General features: G+C 40.7%; 5 protein-coding genes and 1 long non-coding RNA gene across 8 annotated transcripts in view; 3 read left to right on the top strand and 3 right to left on the bottom strand.

Annotated features, from left to right (window-relative positions):
• Positions 1-2,523, bottom strand: part of LOC135352133 (upstream stimulatory factor 2-like) — a 40,867-nt gene extending 38,344 nt beyond the window's left edge. The window contains exons 1-2 of one of the 2 annotated variants that reach the window (XR_010399588.1): positions 2,084-2,523; positions 1,570-1,708 (exon numbers count right to left, since the gene is read on the bottom strand). The gene's annotated coding sequence lies outside the window, so the exon portion shown is untranslated. The remainder of the gene's footprint in view (positions 1-1,569; positions 1,709-2,083) is intronic. The other variant, XR_010399589.1, reaches the window with a different exon arrangement.
• The window catches only part of LOC135352059 (uncharacterized), a gene marked incomplete in the record, with an annotated part of 851,949 nt that overhangs the window by 457,514 nt on the left and 375,903 nt on the right, over positions 1-18,532 (bottom strand).
• LOC135352085 (uncharacterized) lies at positions 2,484-5,835 on the top strand. The gene is made up of 6 exons (XM_064551246.1): positions 2,484-2,609; positions 2,793-3,948; positions 4,105-4,199; positions 4,246-4,313; positions 4,550-4,624; positions 4,830-5,835. The coding sequence occupies exons 2-6, from the start codon at positions 2,804-2,806 to the stop codon at positions 5,757-5,759; spliced, it is 2,313 nt and encodes a 770-aa protein (XP_064407316.1). The 5' UTR covers positions 2,484-2,609; positions 2,793-2,803; the 3' UTR covers positions 5,760-5,835.
• On the bottom strand, positions 9,073-11,240 carry LOC135352154 (uncharacterized). Of its 2 annotated transcripts, XR_010399610.1 has the most exons (4): positions 10,878-11,240; positions 10,139-10,492; positions 9,304-9,433; positions 9,073-9,240 (listed from the first exon to the last, which is right to left on the bottom strand). It is a non-coding gene; the product is annotated as an uncharacterized LOC135352154 (long non-coding RNA). The 2 variants fall into 2 exon arrangements; XR_010399609.1 differs by having other exon boundaries at positions 9,073-9,433.
• On the top strand, positions 13,269-14,729 carry LOC135335399 (probable serine/threonine-protein kinase DDB_G0271538). The gene is made up of 2 exons (XM_064530922.1): positions 13,269-13,608; positions 13,732-14,729. The coding sequence occupies exons 1-2, from the start codon at positions 13,269-13,271 to the stop codon at positions 14,727-14,729; spliced, it is 1,338 nt and encodes a 445-aa protein (XP_064386992.1).
• Positions 15,030-16,096, top strand: LOC135352123 (kelch domain-containing protein 8A-like). The gene has a single exon (XM_064551300.1). The coding sequence runs from the start codon at positions 15,146-15,148 to the stop codon at positions 16,064-16,066; it is 921 nt and encodes a 306-aa protein (XP_064407370.1). The 5' UTR covers positions 15,030-15,145; the 3' UTR covers positions 16,067-16,096.

The raw sequence follows: 18,532 nt of genomic DNA, 5'->3' as shown, positions 1-18,532 counted from the left end.
AATTATAGGATTTTGTATAGCCAGGTTCCCCCATTATTACTTGCAATCATTCATTTACTGTGAGCATGCCCAGCTCTGACCATTACTATATGTACACATACCTGAGGTCAATTAGTGGTACATTTCTTTTTTTGTTTTTAAAATGTACATTTCAAGTGAGGTGAAAAAGGTTGTACTACAGTGGTTTGCAAGTTGCTTACAGTCTCAGTTGTAGGAGATTTGATAACTTATGGTTTGTCTTAATGTAAACTATCCCACAACTTTGGAATGCAAAATTAATAGATTAATAGGCACATATCCATCCAATTGCCAAGTATGTTACTGTTAGGTTTTAAAGCGCTGTGTGTAGCTCCTCCATGTACATTGTTGGCTTATTCGCAAATATTGCAATATCGATAAATCAGAGAGTAAATATTTGAGGTCCATGGCGTTGCTTAGCTGCTTGTCAGTACCTGTTGTATTGTACAGAGCAATGTACCTATTTATGACCTCTTTGACATGAAAAGAATATTTGTATGCTATTTCATGTTTAATTGATTTGCCACATATCAAATCAATCCAAACAGCTCTCCATGCACCTAAGCTCCACAGAGTATTCAATATAGATTTCCTCAGATCAGTTGTAGCCAATGTTTACATAACTAAAACCTCACATGCAACAATCTCCTACTACTGAGACAAGCAACTAAGGGTAGTAATTTTAAGGTTGGTAAACAGTTTGCTCAATGAATATTCATGATTTTCTTATAATGATTTTTGTGAAACTATAAGTGCCATGATAAAAGTTTGAAGCACATACATGATAAATATATTGGTGTATCTATCTGTATGACAAGTATCAATCTTCAAAACATCTTTCAGTGGAAGCTCTGAGCGATCATCAAGTTACTGGAAACAACACAAACTAGTAGTCATTTTATGCTTCCAAAAATACTTTTAGCTTTGTGTTCTTGTTCTTATAGGATACTTCTTACCACTTTGGAGGGCTACACGAAGCGTTTTTTCGTTCCAGGCCAGGAAACTCTCACAAAACACAAATGGCTGACAGAGCCAAGGAAAACAGCCTCTTCAGTAGCCTTTTTTTAAAATATCTCTTCGTGTGGCCCTGCATATAGCTTAGTTCAGACTGCACCTAAAAGTGTCTATTCGAGCCATGAAATGACTACTGCGTTTCAGCTGGACTTCCAGCTCATTCTAGCTGGAAAGATCTAGCTCATGAATAATTAATGAGCAAACGGTTACCGTAACCTTAAGATTTTCCTCTGTTTTTAGGGTACTAATTTTTTATATTTGTCAAGATCGATGTACAAGTATGAGTTTTAAGGAAGTTTGCGGTTAGATACAGATACTTAGGTAGCTGGTTATTTTCAATTAAGTACAATTTGCAATTTGGGCCTGAAATAAATACTATTATTGATCTAAGCACACTATAATTATTGCAGCACTATTAAAGATGCTATTAAATACGATAAAATCGGAGGTTTGCAACACCAGATGACTACACAAGTCAACAAAGCTCTCAGAAAGAGACCTCCAATGTATGTAGTTGTCTGACATGCTAGCACTCACTTCTCCAGTATTAGTTTCTCATTGTATCTGATCCACTCCAGGTGCGTTGCTACCGCTGGTTGCTAGGTGGAGCTCCGCTAGTAAACTCTCATAGTTGGGGTCAAAGTCCACCTCACCTGTTTTGTACAAATCCTCAGGTCTAGAAAGGAGAAAACATGTGAACAGTACTTACTACGAATTATGGCCAAACAATAATAACGCTACACACACAAGCACGTCTTCAAACACTGCACATGTAACCAAGGCAATGGCTATAATAGTCTCAAGCAACTTCACCATAACATGACCCCTGGCTATAAGGTCAAATACTCGTGTCATTAGAGCCCTTGTCAGAGCTTGCTACATGATGGTAGTCTACTGGCGCACTCTTCAACATACTATTTAAAAGTTTCAAACAGCTTTAATTCTAAACAATCCAAACAAAATCAAATGCGTCCTATAGGAACAGTGTACATGTAAATGTTGGCAGTAGGTATATCCTATCAGGCTATTAAATAACAACACTATCACTCACTCATCATCCTGAGTTTGTCATCAGACTCTGCATCTTTACGAGCAGCTTTGTCATGTAAGATCATCTGATTGACCAGGAACTTGCCCTCCCCACCTCCTCAGCAATGGTCTCTCTCCATGGTCCTGGCTATGTCACTATGGCCCACAGTAGGACTGGACAAAGCATCCACCAAATACAGATGTGGCAATTTAACTGGCTCCATGCTTAAAAATTAAAAGTGATTTGTTGTTTCTCCAGAGGCACCACGTGGCTTGCTGATTCAGCATTGGATCGAGATAGAATAGGAAAAGAGCGTGTCTTGTAGCTGTGTCACTGCCACTCTTAGTCTCGACAAGAAGTATGGGAGGGCGTGGCCAGACTAACTAGCCTAGCCAGTCTATCAATAAGGGCGCATGCATCACAGAGCATCGTATCCGTATCTATGCATGCATGCACTGAAGGAAGATTATCAATGGTTTTGTGGGTCCTTCACCAGTTCACTTCCTATCTAATCCCATGACTTAGAGCTAGGGCCTATATATAAGGAGTGAGTGCATGATTCATATCTCAGAAGATTTTTTTCGCAGTATAGCTAGCCTATCTCAAAGTTGCAATTGATCAAGAGTCTCAGTTTAACTTCACTAAAAAATATAATAAGCCTTTTAGATTCTACATGCTAAATTGATGTGCACCATATGCCATTGTATGAAATGCCCTGGTCCACTCACAGGCTAGCTGTCAATGGCCACTCAAGCAACCCCCGACCATTCTCCAGAGTACCTGTCCTTTCAAGAGAACTTTGAAGCATTGGTGTCCACCTTCAAAGCTCAAACTGCTGCATATGCTGATAGCCTCTTCTCCAATGGCTACATACCAGATGAAGTTCTCGAGTACTCTAGACTGAATGGAGTCATGGATTCCGATAAGTCTCGAAAGATTTTAGATACCATCATCCATCGAATTAAGCTCAATCCCAGTGTATTCCATGGCTTTATTGCTGCCATCGCTGGCCCTTCTACTGACGATGTTGTCAAGAAGCTGCACGATAGTTACGAACGTCACAAGACTGCGACCAGCCGTGTTGAACAGCCACCACTCTCTCCACCCCCACACCAGCAACATCCACCAGAGGCTCCGACGTCCTTCAGCTTCCCACACCTCGACACCTCTAGCCTTGATGAAGATATTAGAATTGAATTGGAGGATCGGCTCATACGTGATACAAGGAAAATGATAATTAGTTTCACTGCTTTTACTCTAATTATCCAAAGATCATTTGAAAACCAACGAATCCCTTTGGAAAGGATTAAAGATCTTATTCTCAGCCTTGACGCTTTCAACGACGGGATTGGAGTCAAAGTACTTGATCCAGAAGATAAGCAAGAAATCAAAAATGCCAAAAATTTGCCTGAAGTGTTCATGACTCTACGTGATTACATCTCCTTCTTCAATTATGAGATAGTGCAGTACCTCATCGAGCTGCTGGGATCACCAGACGACCAAGCACAACTGCATGAGCATTGTTCTGCACTTGATCAGTTCTGTCATCGAAATGTGTTTGAAGTTCCGGCCGAATCTTTCTCTTCAAAATCTCGTATGAAAACGGCCAAAGTATTTGTTCTCAAATGCACGGAGCGAGTAGCCACACTGGAGTATGTGAAAAGGCTGACTTCGAGAATTGCTGAAGCACTTGGTCTACAAAGAGCAGCGCTACAACTCCGTTCAGTCAAACAAGGCTGCTTGGAGCTTCACTTTCTCGTCACTGTAGCTGTTGCCAAGCGTATCTACCCAGTGTCCCCTACTGTACAGGCTGCTCTCAGTGTGATGGGGGTCAAAGTTCTCACCTGTGGAAGTACGGATGAGGTGGAGACATTTCTGCTGGAACAGTAAGTTCTTGAAGAGGTACTATATACCCATACTCCATACTCCTGGCATAATATAATAATTATACCGTAAGTTAAGAAGCATGGGCCGTATATAGTTACAGTAATATAATATTCGTATTATTATAATAATTACAAGTATGTACCTGTCACGTACAGGGATCTGAGCAAACTCAAACTAGAAGGTATTGAGGAGATGTCTAAAGACACAAGAATAAGCACGACAACCTTCACTCCAATGAAGGTCACTAAAGGTGAGTGTTTGGCCAACTTGATATCCTATAATCTCTCTTAAATTAGATACAAGAGGCTCGGACACATTGGAGGCAACAAAGAGGGAGTCAAAGGACACTCAACCAGTCAAGAAGGTGCGTACATGTAGTGTGATAATGAGATTCCCACAGCAACAATAGTATTGTACCTTAACATGCATGGATGCTATCTCATGTGTTAAGCCGTAACTACACATCCGTTTGAGTGTTCCTATAATTATGTACTTCCTTTAGCGGAAATTGTTGTTTGTTCTCATTCTGTTGTAGAATTTTCCACTATAATGATATTCACGTCTGTGTTCAAAGATATCTACCAACGTTCCCCTGTACAGGCACACAGGGAACAGATCGAGCACAAAGATGCTGAGCTGGTCAGGAGAGACGCCATCATTCAACAGCAGAGACAGGTGAGACAAAATGCACCATTATATTATTGCAGAGCTATAGTAGAAGCTTTGATCTCTTATAATCGTACTGTACATTCTATTAGACTGGTGGGCGTGGCCTCTTAAGCTAATTAGAGAAAGTGATTTAGTGTGCATGCAATTATTGCTACAAGTAACACTCGCTTGTTAGTAGACACTATCCTAATTACACTCATTCGTTATTCAGGGTCCCCCTCCCAGAGAGTTGATACCTCCACTCACTCTGAAATGGAGAAGAGGAAAAGACATGCCAATCAAGATGGATGGCTCGGTACAGAGTGTTGTTATCGGTGACACGGTGTATGTTGGTGGAGGTATTGCAGACAATGATCGTGACATGTGTACAGTGATGAAGCTCGAGCAAGATCAATGGGCCAAACTACCAGAGTACACTGCCAAGTGGTTTGCTATGACATCACTCGCTAATCGACTAGTGCTGGTGGGAGGAACTGATCCGAGAAATAACAAATGCACTAATCAACTAGCACTGTTGGAGTCAGGGGAATGGACTCACCCGTACCCACCAATGAACATTGCTCGTTCTTCCTCAACGGCTCTCTCCTTCAACAACGACATCATTGCAGCTGGTGGGTTTGATGATAAAGGATATACCTCCTCTGTGGAGGTGTTGGACGTGGCATCAAGAAGATGGTACATTGCTCAGTCACTACCTAACCCACGATCAGAACTGAAATCGACTCTCATAGGAAACACCCTCTACCTAATGGGAGGTTGGGATATAAATGTGACAGTAACCAAGACAGTGTACCATGTTGACCTCAATGAACTCATTGCAAAAGCCCGATCCAACCTGGACACACCCACTCTCTGGCAGACCTTACGGGAAGTACCACTCAGGCTGTCAGCTCCTCTCAGTATTGGGGGATCACTATTAGCCGTTGGTGGAGTAAACAACAGAGGCAACCCAAGTTCATCGATCCACCTCTACCAGCCTGACACCAGGAGGTGGGTGAAAGTAGGAGACCTGCCTACTGCACGATACAGCTGCACATGCTCAGTACTTCTTAGTGGAGAGGTCATTGTAGCCGGAGGACAGACAAGTGCATATATTAATTATATTCCAACTGTTGATTTCTTCTCTATAAGTGCTAATTAGTTATTTTGTTATTGTTTCTCTTTGTAATGTTGTGCATTGAGTTAACGATATTAATATTATCATGTTCTAATTATAAGTTGCAACAACATTTCATCGTACATAGTTAATATGATGACATGAAGTGGTACGTACAAAAACAGACACAATAATATATAACAGTCTCATAACAAGTTCAGGTCCTTGGTTGGGGTCTTGTCCGAGGGTAGGGTGGACGCCTTCTCCCAGAATCCAAAATCTATCTCCTCTTCCGAGTCAGACAGTGAGGAGTGGGGCTCGGGAACTGAGGGGTTAAAGAGTCACATGGTCATAGTCATACTGAGTGGAAGTTTGAGGGCTTAGGAAGTAAGGGGGGAGAAAATCACATGATAACAGTAGCTATAATTTATACTGGCTAAATGCAAAATGGCTCAACTATGATAAAAGGGACACCACACACAACACATGTACGGGTATAAAATATGTACGTTCTGCTGCAGAAAATCATGCAGCACCATGCAATCAGATTGCAGACTGCTTACGTAATGCATTTCAGCACCAATCAGATTGTATAGTTCTTACGTAATGCATTCCCTGGCTTCCCAGCTCCTCCCCTTCTCTGCAGCAAGCTGAGCTTTGTGGTTAGAGGCGCGGCTAATATTAACTATATTCATAGTTAGTATGGGATGCAGCAGAACGAATGCTAGATAGGGCTGAAACCTGTCCCCCCATTTTATGGCTGGGGACGGGCACGCCCATCTAACACATCACATGCTGAAGTACCTACCCACACAAATAATCAAAGTGTTATACAGTAGTGTACAATGTATAATCTGGTAACGGGAGCCATATAATTAAACTAGACTAGAGGCTGAAACTTTTGAGAAAGGAGTTGTAGTAGGATCATAGACACTATTATTGCACTACATAACTAGTGTTCAAGCTGGCGCTGTGCTAATGCCTCTCGCCATGTTTTTGCTTTCGCTCAAAAGTATTAGAGTGTTATCTATAATGAATTTTATATTAAAGTTAGCTTATCTATATAAAGTCACTGAGAAGAAAAGACTTATTTACATGCATCTATTGTAAGTTGTTATTTATTGTATTATGTGGCTTACCAGGACATCAAGAAAGAAGAAAATTGATTCTCTGTAGTTCAGTGTATATCATATCTAAGAAGAAAAGACCTGTGTACATGCATATTGTTATCTATATTGTTATATGGTAGTGTTTTGTGGTTTACCAGGCCCTCAAGACAAAGATGATTCTGCCAGGAGGATCTGGATCTGGATCTTGGATATTATTTTCTCACACACATGGGGAATGAGCGCGCATGCGCATTACATCCACAGGAATAATTAAAGGGTGTGTCCAAAGAGATCAATTTCACAAATGGCTACTAGCTAGCCTCGATTCCAGGCCGCTTGAACCGGCCTGGAATCGAGGCTAACTGCTAGCTAGCTGTTTTAACAGATATTTTCTGAGTATTGTAGCTAACAAAAAGCTAGCGCTTTAGTGCAAGGCTAACTCATATGTTGAATAGAAAGTTTGTGCGGACAGATGATGCTATGAAAGATTCTGCAACAGCCTTCAATGTGAGTCAAACTAGCCATAACTCGAGAAAGAAGCTTTAGTTTGCTAATCCACGAATCAAAATCCAAGAGAACGTGGCTAGAAGCCTATAGAAGCTGTTAGTTTTCGTCGCATTGCAACCGTTGAGCAGTTATAGTAGTTGGGGGGAGCCAGACTAGCCTCGATTCCAGGCCGCTTGAACAAGGCTGCCTGGTATACCTTGTATGCGCATGCGTGTACATTACCCCAAAAAGGGGGTAATCCGTGTATTTGTGGATACTGTCAGTAAAATAAACCATATATTATTTGTATTCTGATTTAGAAGTATTGTGCAAAGATGACTGACTTCTTACGCCCTTTATTGTACCAAGCCAAGTCTCTACTTAACGACACCCTACACTGTAAGCCACAGTAAGGCTACAGATGTTATAGGAAAGGCATGATGTGTTCCTGTGGGTCCCCTGATGAGGCTGTGGTAATATAGACCAGGCGAGTGTTCTGCTACTAAATATTGCCTTTATGTTCGACAAGAAGTCATTGCTGAAGATAAAGAAGCTAATGATTACTCCTGAAAGCTTTTAATAAGCTTTAACTCGACACACAGGATCTAGGAAGTTATTCACTCAAGATCTACTGATGTATTAAAGAGTCCACCACTGCACTCTTCCAAGCTGGCAGCTCTAGCTGTCTGGGAGGCTTTCTTAAACTGTCTCTTTGATAAACAGAGCTAGAAGAAGCAACACTGCTGCAGCATAATTATTCTATTTTGATTAGTGTCTCTGAAAGCTGCCATTGTGGTCACATTGTCATACGTATTATTCCCTTTTGTAACTTTGTCCGTTTTTTTACAATTTGTATGATGAAATTATTGTCAATTATTTCGCGCATGCGCATACAAGGTATACCAGGCCTCCTTGTTCAAGCGGCCTGGAATCGAGGCTAAGCCCGACCGTCCCTAACGGGAGGTCGGGTTTCAAACCTATGTCAGGATCAGAGGAGGCTGGAACCACTTGACCTTAGCTAATTAAGGTCACTAATTGGATTTATCCAAACTTCTCTTGCAGACTACTTCAAGCCTAGTTTTTAGTGTCTATCAGTTTAAAACGTTATTTTTCAGGGGGGGTCAAATTTTATTTTCGCCAATTTTGCTCAGAAGCAGAGATACGTATTGCTCTTGCACTAGCCTCGATAGCAGGAGCGGTTTGTTCTCTAGGTCACTGCATAGCTGGCTTTGAGACTTGTATTTCTGCTTCTGAGCAAAATTGGCGAAAATAAATTTGACCCCCCCTGAAAAATAACGTTTTAAACTGATAGACACTAAAAACTAGGCTTGAAGTAGTCTGCAAGTAGCCTCGATCCCAGCCCCTATCACTAGAGGGCCTGGTAACCACTGTTTGCGCGTGGGTGGATTCAATAGTAATATTTGTTAGTAAAACTCTTTGTAATTTATCAATTAACCTTTTGTACTATGGTCACCCGCGTGGTTGATTAAACTATTTAGTGTCAAGAGAGAGAAATCAAACCCATCAAGGATACTAGCAGTCAAACCGCAATGGTTCCAGCGCATGCTCCTACGTGGAGTTTTATTTTCTCATGAATATATTAATGAGCTATTCGCAATTGCTTGCGCAAAAGTAGCATTTTTTTATAACCCTCTTCCCTTTGCAGTTTGTTTCCTGCTTCCTGCACCAATCAATTACACATGGCAGGAACTAAATATAGCCACAAAGCAGTCACGTGGCTTAGAAACTTCAACACAAACAAATTTAGACAAATTTACATGCCACAGCAAACTGAACAGACAAATTGTTGCAAAAGTATATGAGATGAATTTGAACATGTTCAGTGCTATCTTATAGGATTGATGAACATTTATATGTAATTGTTTTTCGTGTCGATCCATTGAGAGTCGAGAAATGCATCGTTGAAAATGCTGTATAAAATAGTACTAGTTGGAGAGATGTGAGCACACAATAAGCCACATTTTGTGTATTACATCCAACAGATGTCCTCCTCAATACATTCTAAGCATCGTCCAAATCAGTCGTACTTGTATTCTGCGGTACGAAAAATATGCTATTATTACAGGTCAAATATTTTTTTAATCAGGAATTGCCTGAACAGACCTCTGCGCAGTTAAGGCCTGGGTCAGGCACTGATAAGATTAATTTTATTCATTGCCTACATTTTATGTAGATGATGTAGATCATGTAGTGTTAATGAGATTCATAATGTTTATTAATGTTATTCATTGCACATGACATCATAAGGTCAATGTATTTGCTTAGCTAGCTGCTAGAACTATTATAGATTATCTTTGGCAACAAATACGGCGGACTTAAACAAGGTAAGAGTAGCTGTTTAGGCCCTCAAAAGATAGAGTATGTTGTTATGATTATGTTTTCTTGATGGGAAGTAAAAATGTCCAAAACTTTCTTAGCTATGCTAGCTTCTTTAGCTCTGACAGCCACTCTAGAGGTAGGCTATTTTGTGTATCTCAAGAATACAATAACTCTTACTCTTCCCATCAAGGATACTAGTACCTAGCTATGAGATGTTCATCTAGCCTTGTTTTTGAAGCTTGATCTTGGCATCTTCAACGCCGTATTTGCAGTTCTCTTTCTGAAAGTGGCATGACGTCATCACCGTTTATGGGACTAATTAGCATAATTGAATTAAGCTAATTAGTTTTTTGGAAAAAGAAAACATTGAGCTTCATTTTGGATCATTTTGATGCAGCATACACTGTATATTGCAAATAATACAGCAGTATGAACATAGTGTAAATTTTGGTGTTGAAATCTGGACCCGGGCCTTAAGTGCGCAGAGACCACTGTATATGCTTACCCCACTGTAGAGAAGCTCAGCTAACCTACCCAGCTTATTTAGTATACCTAGCAAGTGGAATAAACCTGTAATGTTACTCATAAATTATTCCTGAACATCCAACATTAACGAGCAACAGGTTAATTAATCTCACCGTTATTTGCCACGTAACAGCGAGTTTTTAAATGTTAGCAGCAGTGGGATACAGCCATTATTACTGTGGCTGTGGACCAGGGTGTACTTCTGGTCCATTTGCAGAGAGATTGCTGAAACGAAAGAGCCGGAAATTGAATTGGACTCAGACAGCGAAGACCAGTGACAGTGACAAGGAGAATATAGAGACAAAAGTCATCAATGGCCTGGAGTAAAAGACGAATTGATAGATATGCAAACATGACTGAACATTTAACCATAGATAATGTTTTAACTGTGCTCTTTGTATTGTTTACACACTATTTATGATATATTCACAATGTAGTGCCATCTACAAAAGTCAACTGACAAATTGTTGCAAAGAGAATACACTTACAAAACTCTGCATACACTTAGCTTAATAACATTGGAACAGACTTATATAGTTAGAAGTTGTGTCCCACCCGTAACAGACTAGCTACTCCATGTAAAAGCCCAAAATCATGTTTACAGGAATGGCAATTTTGGCTACATTACTCAACAAAACTTGCTTCAACTTGAAGTATACGCCTAATTTCAAACATATACTACAAAACCAACTTCTGTACTTACCTTCTGAGCTTTGAACAGCTTCTAACAGTGGTCTGGGTCTATGCTACACAGCTCTAACTACAGGCAGCTACTCACACAATGGCACCAGCTATTTGCTTCCGGACACGCCCACCTCCTGGAAAATAAACTTCTCGCATTTATTCCAGTTGCTGTTCGACTGCTAGTACCTACCTAGCTATATGAGATGTTCATCTAGCCTTGTTTTTGAAGCTTGATCTTGGCATCTTCAAACATACTATACTATCTACGAGGGGTCCGACACTCCGTGAAATCTTGTACACCTACTTTTGAAATCTTTTGAAATCTCATAAAATCTCATGAAATCCCGAAATCTTGAAATCTCTGAAATCTCTGAAATCCCACCTTTGACCTCATTTTCCGTAATCTTATTGTAATCTCAGTGTCATGCCTTGACTAGATGGGAGTGGCCTGCCTACAAAAGGGGACGGGCACGCCCATCTATGCCTTGATTGCATCTGCTCACAGCATCCATGACCGAGCTCGAGGTGCATGACTAACTAGTGCAAGTGTTGAATGACGGTAGAACTTTCAATCTTCAATCCCAGTGATGCTCTGTGAAATCTCTGAAATCTTTGAAATCTCTGAAATCTTTGTGAAATCTCGAGATTTTGAAATCTTGTACGCTAAAAATTACAGTTCCGGACCCCTCGATACTATCTATGCTTCAACGCTGTCCAATCTACTATCTATTGCAAAGTGCCATGACGTCATCATAATTGTTGTGGCTATATAATAGGAAAAAGAAAACATTGAGCTTCATTTTGGATCATTTTGATGCAGCATAAACTGTATAATTATTGCAAATAATACAGCAGTATGAACATAGTGTAAATTTTGGTATTGAAATCTGTTGAAATCTGGACCCGGGCCTTAAGTGCGCAGAGCAGAAATGCCCTCAAAATACACAAGGAAACTATACCCTCAGAAAATCATACCCATGTAAATGTTCACCCACAAGAGAACTGTAACTGGCAGAAACTGACCCTCATACCCACACCACATAATGATATTTACTGTACCAACATCAATATTGAATTCTGAGTATGATCCCTGTCAGTGTGTGCGTGGGTATGATTATCTAATAACTAGGATTATCCAATAACTTCCTTTTGTGAGTATGTGTGGTTGTCGGGTCCTCAAGTGTCTCTAATTGAATGCGGGAAGGCGGCTTTTGTCATTACACTAGTGGCCTTATGAAATCATTATTTTGAAATGAATATCATTAACACAATATTCTGTGCCCATGGACCATTGTGCACATGCGTAGGAAATAGAATATTTGTGGACAGTGAGACCAGAAACCAGAGTATCACTTAAAGTGGTGTAAATGTACTGTAACAACATACTGTACACTATTATAGCCTCGATTCCTTGATTATACAGCCTCAACTGTTGCATTTATGTGCGTAACATAATTCGTGTGCCCATAATTATTATGCCATATCTACGTTATTGGGTTATAATTAGGCCCTGATAAATTATGCTTTTATTTTCCCCCTTAATTCTTGAAAAATGTGCCTATTATTCTACGATTATTGTCATAAAAAATACGATTATTCTCTACCAAAAAATGTGACATAAACATTATAGACAGAATTAGTAGACATAAACACAGCACACAACTGACACACGACATAATTATGTTATCTTGCTGACTTGAACTAATCCATAATAACACCTTCAGCCATTTTTGCCATGAGAACATCATTATGCAAAATTTAATAATTATAAGGATCTTTACAAAAATGAACATTAATTTTTTGGACACCTAGGGATATGCTAAAATTATTCTGAGCATAATTTATCAGGGCCTAGTTATATAATCAATAGTTATATAATCAATTCAAATAATTATAGCAGATCTACACTACTCTTGACCGGGCAGCACTGCACTGTGGGGCCGTAAGGGGGGACCCTCTGCAACAGCACAATTTAATGGTCCACCGGACTGTCTACGTTTAGTTGCCGTACATCGATGATCCCCCCCCCCCGGACCCCTCTACGGCAGAAAATATTGCCGTATCCGGGGGGAGGGGACCAATGTCTTCAACAAAGAACAAAGATATTAGTCGCGCCGGGCCGCCGCTGCCTATAGCGCCCTCCCTACGGGCGGCGGCGCACGACGTCAAGGTGACTACAAAGATATTAATTTTGTTATTGCTGCATCCGGCCATGGGATAAAAATTGTTTTTCTACTGTAACTTTAATGCTGTGATCTGAATGAAAATACTGTAGCCTCTGGATTATTATCAGTGAGTGCAGACAGCACTGTTTATACTGTAGATGGTTTAGAGCTAGCTAGTCTATATAGCTTTACTTATGTGGCCGACAGGGTCACCCGCTGCCGCCGCCGCCTAGTATTTTATCAGTATGTCTCTATCCATCCCACACTCTGCAGAGCTAGAGAAGATGTCTGACTATCTCACAATAGCAGATCTAAAGAGATTGTACCTTGTCACGTTTGATGCTCGAATCAAGTGGCGAAACATCTTGCTTATTCTTGATGTACCCTCAGCTACAATTGACAGCATTGGGAAAGAATGGAGCAACATTCCTGATGACTGCAATCGTGAGGGTTTGAAAGAATGGCTTAATGCAGAAGGAGAGAAAAGCTGGAAAGATATGGTGGAGGCTTTGTCTAGTCCCATCGTGGGTGAATTTCACATAGCCAAGACCATCGAGAAAGATCATTTACAGTCTACTTCAGAGGGTAAGCATTAGTTCAGCACAGGAATGCATATCTCATAATTAGTTGGTATAATTTCACCCCCTGCCCCCCCCCCCACACACACACACGCACACACACGTGACATACACACATAATGTTCTGCAGATGACCAAAATCGCCAGTTGATCAACGACAATTTGATCGTTTTCCTAGACGAGCTTCTTGGTAAAGGTGCATTTGGAGCAGTCTTCAAAGGCAGCTACAAGGGCGAGATGTGTGCCGTCAAAGTTCTGCTTCACGATGCTGTGGAGATGCAGGCAAGTATTTCAATCGGCAAAAACGAAGAAGCTAGCAATGCAATTGATCGTGAGAGTGATTTTCTCAAGTCGTTCCAGCACCCAAACGTTGTTCAGTTTCTGTCGACTGCCACGCACCCCAAATCAGGTAGTACAATCCTCATTGTTGAGCTGATGGATTGCAATCTGAGATCCTATTTCTCTGGCCTTGGTGAAGAGTCCCTCACTAGCGAATGTGAAATTAGTCTCTCCAAAGACATGGCTTGTGGTCTGGCCTTCATTCATAGCAAGCAGATTATCCACCGTGACCTCTGTGGCGATAACGTCTTGCTGAAGCTTACACAACCAATGCCTATCGCAAAAATTTCCGACTTTGGTATGTCACGATTATACGATCCCTCCAAGCTTAGCCAAACCCTCACAGCTGTTGGTCACTGTAGAGGGTATCTACCTCTCGAGGCTATTCGATTGGATGAGGAGAATTACGATAATAGCGTGGATGTTTTTTCCCTTGGGGCGATTATGGTACAGATTGTTCGCAAGCTAAAGACAGTCAAATCTGTGGAAGATCGATCATTCCATGTTGCCCGGATCCCTCGCACACACAGGTTGAGGAAGCTTATCGACAGTTGCTTGCAAGAAGACATGAGGAGGAGACCATCTGCCAGGGACATCTGTGAGTCAATTTACATTTTAGCTGTTACAGCTAACACTATACACTCTACGAAAAAATCAAATTCGTCTTTATTAATGTTGGTTCGATTTTTAGATGATGACCTGACTAGATGCTCAGACACATTGGAGGCAACAAAGAGAGAGTCCAAGGACACTCAACCAGTCAAGAAGGTGCGTACATGTAGTGTGTGAATGAGATTCCCACAGCAGCAATGCATGGATGCTGTCTTGTATGTTAAGCCGTAACTACACATCCGTTTGAGTGTGCCTATAATTATGTACTCCGTTAGCGAAAATTGTCAAAAACAGAGACAGGTGAGACGAAATGCACCAGTTTCTTATTTTATTATTGTAGAGCTATATATAGTAGAAACTTTAATCCGATATATCTGTACCATAGATTCTATTAGACTGGTGGGCGTGGCCTCTTAAGCTAATTAGAGAAAGTGATTTAGTGTGCATGCAATTATTGCTACAAGTAACACTCGCTTGTTAGTAGACACTATCCTAATTAATTATACTCATTCATTATTCAGGGTCCCCCTCTCAGAGAGTTGAGACCTCCACTCACTCTGATATGGAAAAGAGGAAAAAATTTGCCAACCAAGATGGGTGGCGCGGTACGGAGTGTTGTTATCAGTGACACGGTGTATGTTGGTGGAGGGTACGGAAATATTAGTCTTGATGACAATTGTGACGAGTGTACAGTGATGAAGCTCAAGCAAGATCAATGGACCAAACTACCAGAGTACACTGCCAAGTGGTTCTCTATGACATCACTCACTAATCGACTAGTGCTGGTGGGAGGACAGGATCCGGGAACCAGTGAAGAAACCAATCAACTTGCAGTGTTTCAAGCAGGAAAATGGACTCGCCCGTATCCACCAATGAACATTGCTCGTTTTTCCTCAACAGCTGTCTCCTTCAACAACCACATTATTGTAGCTGGTGGGGGTATTAAAGGACAGTTCTCCTCCTCTGTGGAGGTGTTGGACGTGGCATCAAGAAGATGGTACATTGCTCAGTCACTACCTAGCCCACGATCAGTACTGAAATCGACTCTCATAGGAAACACCCTCTACCTAATGGGAGGGTTGGATCACACTGGGGAAACCAAGTCGGTGCTCCACGTCAACCTCGATGAACTTATTGCCAATGCCCTTTCTGGGGCAACCAAATCGGACAACTTGAACCTCAAGGAACTCGTTGCAATTGCCCTTTCCAACCGGGACCCACCCATTCTCTGGCAGACCTTACAGGAAGTACCACTCGTGTTCTCAGCTCCTCTCAGTATTGGGAGGTCACTCTTAGCCGTTGGTGGACGGGACGACAGACGCAACCCAAGTTCATCGATCTACCTCTACCAGCCTGACACCAGGAGGTGGGTGAAAGTGGGAGATCTGCCTACTGCACGATACGGCTGCACATGCTCAGTACTTCCTAGTGGAGAGGTCATTGTAGCCGGAGGACAGACAGAACTATATTCTGATCGTATTCAAATTGTGGATTTCTTTTCTATAAGTGATTAGTTATTTTGTGGAGTTAACATTGTTCAACGATCAATCTTGATTTTTTTATTGTGTTGAAAAAAGCTTTTCTAGATATTAAGTTCAACATTGAAAGCATAATTACAGAATAAATGAAAGCACCGGGGGGTGCTGATGCCTCGGTGGAGATGCCAAAGCTACATAACATGTGGACATAAAGCTACTGTAGCTATTATGATGGCCATAAATTATTTATTAAAAATGGAACAGAAAATTATGATATTACATTGTTGAATAGAAATTACTGAGGTTCGATTTAAATGATGAAGCAGAGGGGCAGAGGGGCTATTAATAACTTCTGGTGGTAAAGAGTTCCATTTCGGTATTAAAAAGGAATGCTTGTGGGATGAGGTACCCACATGTGGTGTAAAGAGAATTTGATTGTGTGGATGGCGGGGAGAACTGAACACACTGAACTTTGTATAATAATTATGCATTCAAGTTGTGCGTACTTTTTGTTTACAGCAGAATTTTAAAACCAGAAACGTCCAAAAAAGCAATCCTTCTTTCATTCTGCTTACAAATTCATGCTTTCTCCTAGCCTCGATCCCAGGCCGAGTTTTCGCTTTTATAACGGTTAGGCGAACAACTAGGCCTGGTACTAGTTGTCTGCGCATGTGTCAGTCGATTTTGACAAATGGATATTCTCGTTCACTTTTGTGACATTTATATTCGTGTATACACAACCAAAAATCCACATACATGATTAGGATATGTGAGAGGTGCACTTATTATACTGATGTGTGCACAGAACCGTATCAAATCTATTTACTATACAAGTGGATCATATATGTGTTAAAGATGTGTGTGTAATATGTACTTCACTAAGATTGCAAATCTGATGTTCAACTATGTATCACAAGTGAGGAAGGAGCTGCTCTGCTACACATCTGTGCATGTGAGCAAATGAGAGCTTGTTGAGTGACATGAGTGATTAATATGAGCCTTGCTAAGATTCTTGGAGAGTTAAAGGGTGAGCATGAGCTGAAAGGACATACAGTTTCTTGTCCAATTTTCCCAGTACATAAAAGCAAGGCCTTCTGATCAAAATCTGTGATTGTGTATATTAGTATTAGCACTTAAACCCAATTGTTTATTGTTACTGTAGCTATTAAGAAGCAGGCACTGATGCTCGCTGACAGTGTGGAAAGGTGCAAACTCCCACGAAGGTTTACAGAGTTACTTTGGTTTTTTTTTATTGTGTAGGGTAGAACAACTGGCCAGATAGCTCAACGCCAAACAGCTAATAGACGTCAGTCATCTAGACAGTGGAAACACGTGAGTTACTTTCTATTAAACTGTGTATGCACTGATGATCAAAATTATAATTTTAAGCTTACAAGTCGAAAATTGTCGTTTGACGACATTGCAGATGAGGGGGTTGATGATCTACTACTTTCCTGTTATAGTCTAGACTCTGTGGTAGGAGTGATTTTTTACAAGACATCTACATTAATGGTATATTAATACTCATAGCAAACTGCTGATGACCCGGACCCCACTGATCGTGATGGTGGTAGTTTTAATCATCCCACATCTTCGTGAGTAATACGAATACAAAGCATGTGATTTATACCACAATGCCTGGTACAGTGCTAGTGGTTGGTTGACAAGTCGTCGAAAGACATCTATTAGTAAGAAGATATATACCAAGGTACGTGACCGTTTATAGTAATAAGCGTATAAATACCCATTAACCTACACATAGAAATCAACAATCAGCACACCTTCCAAGATTGCAGAAAGGAAGAGGCTCAAGCATCCAAGATGCAGTGGTAAACTTAAAGAGAGTCTGAGCTGTTACGATTGTGCTAGTGTAAGTTATGACTTTTTATCATCTGTTTTTATCGATCAATATCTGTATACACGTACATGCAGTGGTATGATTCGGAAAACCAAATATCTCATGAAAGAAAGACTTGCAGACACAAGAAAGAACTGTACATAACTCCTCCAAAGCTTTGGAACATTTCTTTCTCATCTTCTGACGATGAGTAATAATTAGTGTTACTTTTCTTTGAAATTAGTGTTTATTAAGGTAGTGTGATGAACTTTGAACTTTCCATTGAGAATTAATGAACCATGACTGTGCATGTGAGGAGTAAAGATAGTGTTGGATCAAAATAATGATTAATGCAAGTCGAGAGAAGTAAAGAGATGATTTGTTGGGCAGAGATATAATTGAGGTAACACAATAATAATAACACCTAGTCGATAATACAAGTGGTGATTGATATCGAGTATAAAGAACGATAATTGAAAACAAGAGTCAGTCATGCATGTGACGTAAAGTTGCCTGAAACCTATACACTCATTGAGCAGGTGTTCCTTCTTGTGTCAGCGTAATGTCAGGATACGATACGGGGTACTCATTGTATGGGTGATGCTCATCTTCCTCAAATAATGTCTCCCATTCTGACTCCTCGACACCATTTTCATAAACATCCG

The sequence above is a fragment of the Halichondria panicea genome, chromosome 1 (assembly GCF_963675165.1).
Source record: "Halichondria panicea chromosome 1, odHalPani1.1, whole genome shotgun sequence".
Classification (NCBI taxonomy): Eukaryota; Metazoa; Porifera; class Demospongiae; order Suberitida; family Halichondriidae; genus Halichondria; species Halichondria panicea.
The sequence above is the reverse complement of the archived record's forward strand: the minus strand, read 5'-3'. Positions and strand labels throughout refer to the sequence as shown.